General features: G+C 41.7%; 1 protein-coding gene across 1 annotated transcript; it reads right to left on the reverse strand.

Moving 5' to 3' along the window:
• Window positions 1–6,376: 6,376 nt before the first annotated feature.
• Window positions 6,377–7,139, reverse strand: LOC120290695. Its single transcript, XM_039307057.1, has 2 exons — window positions 6,980–7,139; window positions 6,377–6,828 (listed from the first exon to the last, which is right to left on the reverse strand). Exons 1-2 carry the CDS (start codon window positions 7,137–7,139, stop codon window positions 6,377–6,379), a joined length of 612 nt encoding a protein of 203 aa, XP_039162991.1.
• Between the last annotated feature and the right edge of the window lie 586 nt (window positions 7,140–7,725).

Consider the following 7,725-nt stretch of genomic DNA (forward strand, 5'->3'; position numbering starts at 1 on the left):
AAATCCAGCTTTTGCCCAAGGTAAGGAAAATTACATACCATAAATATCATGACGTTTATTGGATATTCACTAAATTGCTTTAATTGTTTTTTTTATCACTTTTTACTTTTTATTTTTTTATCACTTGAGTACCTATAATTTTTCAATCAATCACTTGATTACTATAATTTTTTTAAAAACACAGGATCACGTAAGATTTTAGACACTTAAGTAAACTTTTTTTTTCTTTTTAAGTTATGGTACTTCAGTAATTAATTGAAAATCATGATATTTAAATTTTTTTAAGACACAATAATTAAGTGATAAAAAAATATTATGACACCGATATGACATTATACGAAAATTATAACATCCATATTGATTTGTATTTTCTCATTTTTATTTTGTCAATGATGGAAAGATCGGCCAATAATTAAGTGATTTTATCTTGTGTCGTGTGTCGTCTATATGAGTCATGTTCATCCATATCAACTCTCCCTTGCCAATGACGTCACCCCATCCACGCCCTATCTCCCTTGCCAAATTTTTTTTGGCAAAATTTGGCAATTTTTTGCTATGCGATGCTACTTAATACCACATTATTACAGCTTGTCCAAGAAAATGTTAATTAGAACATCCCCTAAGTAGTCTTGATCACTCAAACAGGATCGCACTATAGAAATCCTTGATTATGGACACAAGTCGGTTCTTTTCAATACTTGCACAATTACCCATTAGAATCATCATGAAAGAAGTGGCGAAACAAAGAGGTGTCAACAATTCGAACAATGATGACGGCGAATTGGGAGATGCACTAGCGTATCTCCTTGTTAGTCCTTATCTTAAGATACTGCAGAAAAACTAATAAAGAGCTGTAAGTTTTGTTGCCTTAGACCCAAATTTTGTGGCCAACAATCTGTCACATTTGCCCCATTGCTTTTACCTAGCGACAAAATCATAAGTTTGTACTCTTATTCTATATCCATAGGTAATGAAGCACTTATTTTGTCGCTTTAGGTTATGTGCCCATAGATGACAAAAAGAAAATGATTTCTTATTTTTAGTTCTACTCCAAGGGGATGATTTTTTTTTGTCGCCATAGATTCAAAATTTTCTCTCCTTACTAGCAACAACATATGAATTTTGTGGCTTGGGCCTAAACCTAAGGCAATAAATATGATTTTGTCACTTTAGGTCTCACCTAAGAAGACAAAACTTCTTGTTTGTCTCCGTAGGTTCAAAACTTAAAGTGACAAAACTTTGATTTTGCCATACCCTAACGATAATAAACTTCATCATATGTTGCCCTTGATTGACCCTAATGTCACAGGCCTTTGGGTAACCTTGGGCGACAAGAGTTATGTTTTGATGCCTTTGGACAACCTAATTCCGCCGCCTTTGGGGTACCCGAGGCGAGAGAAATATTTCTTGTCGCAAACAGTTGTCACCCTTGGTATGTTTTCCTTGTAGTGAGAACAAATCATGGAATTAACCATTGCTTGAGTTAGAAGTTAGAACATCCCATATCGCTGATAAATGATTAAGTTAAATGGACCCTTCAGACAGATTCCTGAGTTAACAATCTTCAAAACTAAGAGTATCGGAGGAATCATATTAGAACTCACTTATTTCTTGCCCACGAAGATCACTATACCAATGACATCTCTTAAAGTAAAAAGAAACATGCAAATCTTCTTGAATAGTCAAGACTCAAGGATTTCATTATTAAAGGATGTCTCTTCAGCTGTTTTTGATGTGGACATAGGTCGCCGTATCCCGTAGTATTAATCAAAATTTGTAAGGTATGTTAGAACGAACTGAAAGGACAATAACGTGTCGCCTCAGCTAGTCCTCGTGGTTTTTGCGCGACGATTGGATCGGCCGAAGGTGAAATGCATCGTCCTTAATGGCGTCATTCCGCTTACACCGTCGTTAAACCTTTTTCAGGCTCTTAAGCTCATAATGGGGCGCATAAGCCCGCCCATCTTGGATGAGTATGTGGGCCTTATTCACCCCGAATGACAAGTTGCTTGTGTTGTATCCTAAGGCTGCTTTGGGTAGCCCGAATTCAGGCTTAGACATGATACTTTGCATAGGAACCGATGTATGGTGATGCATTTCTGAACTTCGGATGGGATAAACTCGAATAAGTCCAGATAAATAGCTTGATTACTTTATTGGAATAGGAGGAGAAGAATTTTAAGAAAGAGAAAAAGAAATAAAACTACTCTCTTCTTACCATGCACCATCAACGCCACCACATTGTGGTTGCTCGATTCTCTTCCTCGCGCACGCACTGTACACGGCATTTCTCTGTGATGGTGGCCTCACCGACAGAAAAAAAATTTGTTTGAAAATCCTTAAATATATTGTACAAAGATTAATTTAATCATAAAACTTTCAATTTCATCAATTTAGTCCTAAAATATTTGATGATTTGTTAATATAATCCTCCCACCTAATTTTTGGCCAAATAATGCAAACGTAAACATTAGCTATCTTATATGGTGAGTTTCGGTTTCGATGTTTTATCGAAAGTGTTTCGTCACTTGCAAGAATCATTTGTTTAAATGAAGTAGCCTGCCGTGAGAAAGTGGCTTTTATTTTAACATTAATGGGTAAAATTTTTGCGTTGCCTTTTAGATTAATATGAAGTGATCGCTCCTCTTAGGAGAATTAATTTTGCTCGCTTAGTTCTTGACAGATATTGTCTATCTACAATAACCATCGGCATGTCTCGCCGTGCCTTCAATTTTTCTGAGGAGACTTGGCGTATTGTTAACCGACTTGGTTGTGGTCTGTGAACTTACTTTTAGGTGAATAGCTATGGTCTACAAATCATGTTCCTTGAACAAGTCCTTGGAACAGTTTGAACAAATTGAAAATTCGGGACCATATTGAATATTAGGCTAAAATTAGGCTAAAATTAAGAGATTATATTGAACAATGTTGACACCTAATTTTTCGCCTAAATTAATTAATGTAAAGTAGCATTAAATGTTAGGAATTAGTCACAAAAGAAAATTTTAAAAAAATTATTATTATTTAATTAAATTATTTAAAGAAAAAAACGAAATCGGTCGGGTCGGGCCGAATCCAGCCTTGGCCCGACCCGCCCCTTTCCTTTCTTTTTCCTTGCGCTGGGCCCGGCCCAGCCCATTTCCTCCTTCAGCCCAGCCCGCGAGCGAGCTGGTGGTCTCCCCAACCGTTCTTCGCTGCAAGACCTGCAAAGAAAAAACAGAAGCAGAGCAGCGACAGAGGGAGCAAGGGGATCGGTGGCATGCGAGCGGCGTGATCCGCGGGTCGGGGGTGTAGTACGGCCAGCAAGCTGGCAGCTGGAGAGGCCATGCGCGCTTGCTGGCCGGGCATAAAACCGGAGGAGAGAACACGCCAAGAGAGGAATCGGCACCAAAAAACACCAAGCCGAGAGCGAGCGAGAGAGAACACACGAAGCACAGAGAGAAACACTGAGGGAAGGAGAGGAGGAGGAAACCCCTTTGGCCGTCAATCGCTGCGGTTGATCGCCACTGGAGGTGCCGTCTGTCTTCAACCCCACCGGAACTTCAGGAAACAGAACAAACCGAACGGAGGAGCGAGCGAAAGAAAACACCGGACCAGAGAGGAGCGAACCAGAAGGAGGAGAGACGCTTGAGGGAGCAGCGAGCCGTTACCGGAGGCCCGTACGCGCGCCATCGTCCGCCGCAGCTCTTCTCCGGACAAGGTAGGTCCCCTGAAACCCATTGTCCCGTTTCCGGAAAACGCCGGGCCGGAGCTCGCGGCCGACCAGCTCGCGCAAGCTCCGGCCCTCGCCACTTCTGTAATTTGCTCCCGCGTTCCTCATACGTCATGTTCGAAGATCTCCTAAGGCATGTTTGAGGCTCGTTTGAGCCGGAGACCTTTGAATTCGATAGTGCCCAGTAGCTGTTCGACGAAATGCCTCCTTGAAATTGCCGAACCCAACCCTCGACCGAAGCTTGGCTTTTGGTTTTTCTGCGTTGCTCGGAGTTATATTGCTGTCACGTACCGTTCCAGTCGTTTTCCTAGTTTTTTTGGGTAGGTTCCTTTGCGCTGTTTGGGTGAGACGAGGTGTGTGCATCTCGTCGGAGTCTACCCGGCGACTCTCGGAACGCCGGCCAACTAGCGGCCGGCAGTGCACGGCGTCGGTCGGACGGAACCACCGACGCCAGGCGGTTGTTCTGCGACTTTCCTTAGGGTGGTCAGTACTCATGGCATAGGCGGCGTCGGTCCGGTGGAGGAGCTGCAGGAGATTCGTCGAGCTGTGGCTGCGGGAGAAAGTTCTCGAAGAAGGACGCCCAAAAGAAAAAGCGCAGAAGAAAATAAAAGAAAAAGAGAAAAGAAAACACAAAAAGGGCTGAAAATAAAAATAAAAATAAGAAATGGGCTTCGCTTCGGGCCCGTGCGAATGGGCTGATTCACCTCTGGGCCGGGCCCATCTCTTTTTAGGGAATAGGGTTAATTTCGATTCGGGCCGGGCTTGCTTTTCTAAAAAAAAAAAGAGGGGAAGTAGGAAGAGAGGATCCCGGGCCGAGCCCGAACTGCGGGCCCGCGCAGTAGGCCCGGCCGGGTCAAACCCGGGTCCGGTCATCCCAACCGGGCTGAACCCGGGTCGGGTCAGACCGGGCCCGACCCGGTCCGGTCCCTAAAAATTATTTTTCTGAAAATTTAAAAAAAATTTAAAAAATTTAAAAAATTTAAAAAAATAAAAAATTTCGAAAAATCCAAAATTATTTGGGTTGGTTGGAAATTGCTTTGTATTTCCATTTTAAGTGTAATTATGCATTTATTTTGATTACATCGCATGTTTAGATTACATATTTTATTATGTTTAATGGTATGTGTGTAGTCTTATGGTATTTAAAACAGTATTAGCTATGATTGTTGGTTTAATAATTGTGCACCCGTATGATTATTTGATATGTTAGTAGATAAGTAAAATCAATCTAAACTGCCTGACAAAAATCATTTTGTTAAAATGAACAAGATTAAGTACCGAAATAGCACTAATTGGTCAATTAGTGTAATAAAGTCCCTGACCCTAGATTTTCTGGTTGCGTAGAAAGTGAGGTACACTCTCATGCCTCACTTGATTTCTAGCCGATCTCAATAGGCTAGTGGCGACTCCTTTTATGCAAAATTTCTTAAGAATATTAAAATGTCACGCGGGGTATAGGCTTGGGAGAGCCCGCGTCTAATAATAGGCCTTAAACCCATCATTTAGGCAATACCCCTAAACATTAATAGGCCTTAAACCCATCATTTAGGCAATACACCTAAACATGTTCCCTCCCCTCGAGAGTAGGTCGCGACAAACAAATTAAAAGTTCAGGGACTAAATTGTACATTGAGCCAAACTTTAGGGACTATTTTTGTTATTATCTCTATTTTGAGAGGTGTTGTCAGAGTAATGATCTTCATGGCAAGAAATGAGTGAGTTTAATATGGTTACTCCGACACTTTAGTTTTGAAGATTATTAACTCATAAATCTGAATGATCTAACCAACCTAATCATTTATGAGAAACATCGTATGTTCTAACTTCTAACTCGAGTAATAGCCACTTCCATGATTTGTCACCTTAGGTACCCAAAGGCCCCGAAATTAGATTTTATAACTTATTTTCAAAGGCATTAGAACATAACTTTTGTCAACCTGAGGTTACCAAAGGCCACAAACTGTTGAGTTTGTCGCCCATCGCCTTAGGGTCGATCAAGGTCAACAACAAATCGTGACGTTTCTTGTTTTAGGGTATGACAAAATCAAAGTTTCCTCGCCTTGAGTTTTGAACATACAGCAACAAATATGAAATTTGGTCCCTTTAGGTGATATATAAGGTGATAAAATCACATTTGTCACCTTAAATTTGGGTCCAAGCAACAAAATTCAAACATTATCGCTAGCAGTGAGGAGGGAAAATTTCGAATTTATGGCTGCAAAAAGAAAATCTCATCCCTTTAGAGCAGAATTAAAGAGAAAATCATTTTTTTCATGATTTAATGTGGCAAAATAAGTGTTTCGTTACTTTTAAATATTATATAAGGGTACAAATTTATGAATTAGTCACTTTAGGTAAAGGCAATGGAATAAACACCATGTTCACCACAAAATTTGGGTCTAAGTTTAACCAAAACTTTCAGGCTTTTTTTGTCTTTTTTTAGTATCTTAAGATAAGGTCTAACCCAAAGATTTGTACAGTACCCCTCCCAATTTGCGGTTGTCATTGTTCATATTGTTGACACTTCTAGGAGAAGCCCACTCAGCGCTCAGCCAAACACAGCAGCCACTATCACCAAAGAAAACTAGAGCATTACAGTGGCAATTTACTATTAAAAAAGTTAGGTCATGCGAGAGAGGACTAAGCACACGGCCTATACTATAGTCAGCAAAAGCAATGCCACCGCGGCGATAACTGAGATGATGATCCACGAGTTACTGCAATAATCGTGCTTGAGCGTCGCCTTCCACTTGTTGTAAGGCTTTGACAATGCTCGACGAGCTCGTTGTTGAGGCTGTGGAAGTAGTATTCATATCTCAACATGCTAGTTTCCTTGCAAAAGACGTTGATTAGGTCAGTATGAGCTTTCTTATTACTGAGCCAGTTCTCGATGATTCCCTTGTCCATCAGCAACTCTGTGTCGGCTGAGGTATCAACCAGATGATCCATGAACACCATGTAGTTGATTAAATTCCTATTAATTGCATTTTTGTAGTAACATTGCTCGAAGGTAATAATGTTCCGAAAAAGGGATTCTGTCCCATCATGAAGAACCAAATGCGGGATTTTGAGCTCTCCATCCTCAAATTTGAGGTCAAACAAACACTTGCTCTCACCTAAGAACATTATTAATAAGAGGGAATAAACGAAGAACGAAATAGAATCAACTAGATATTTAAATTTAGAAAACAAAATTACACAGGTCAACTCTGGCCTCTTCTCAACTTCACTCCGACTGCCACCAGCTCTGTTGCCCTTGGGCTGAACTTGATAGGTTCATTTCCCTATGTGGCGTCGCATTCATCAATGGTAAGAATGAGAGCCTAAGTGCATCGACAATGTGCTTTACCTCTGTCAGCATGTGCGCCTCCGGCGACTCCTCTGGCAACTCCTCCACCTGCGTATGCTGAGAGGAGAACTTGTACATGAGTTCAAGTAGCAACGTTGGCCGGTACAAAATTTTCTCGCTAAAGGCCTTTTCGAACAGCCTCCTGATGACAAAAAAAGGGGATCTAGTTCTCCAGCAGTGTCATGTCGCGACAGACATCCTTCAAGATCCACGACCTACTGAAGATCCGGTCGCTGAGCAACCTCATCCTAGGGAACCGGGGCATCAAGAAGATCTGGATCACGAAGATGCCGTCGAGGAGCATCATCTTGGTGAACCCATTAGAGTTGAGCTTGATCTTCTTATCGTAGCAGCTCCGGGCGTCCTTCTCACAAGACTTGACTATCTCGGATGCACTCCTCGAGGCGGACGACCTCCATCCAGTCGCAATTTCAATATGCGAGAGACTTACGAGACTACCACTGTCGTCTGATTGTTTCATCTTCACCATTCCAAATAGGCTCCGGCAAAGTAACGAAGAGGCCTACACTCCTCGCGCGGTCACGATCGGACCTTATCACCATTAGTTGAAAAGCCTTGAGCCCATGGAAGATCACAAGCTGCTATACTTGCAGACTTTTCTTAAGGCCCGCGACCTCAATTAGGAGGTCGGCCGCCTCGAGGA

Source organism: Eucalyptus grandis, chromosome 2 (genome assembly GCF_016545825.1).
Source record: "Eucalyptus grandis isolate ANBG69807.140 chromosome 2, ASM1654582v1, whole genome shotgun sequence".
Lineage (NCBI taxonomy): Eukaryota > Viridiplantae > Streptophyta > Magnoliopsida > Myrtales > Myrtaceae > Eucalyptus > Eucalyptus grandis.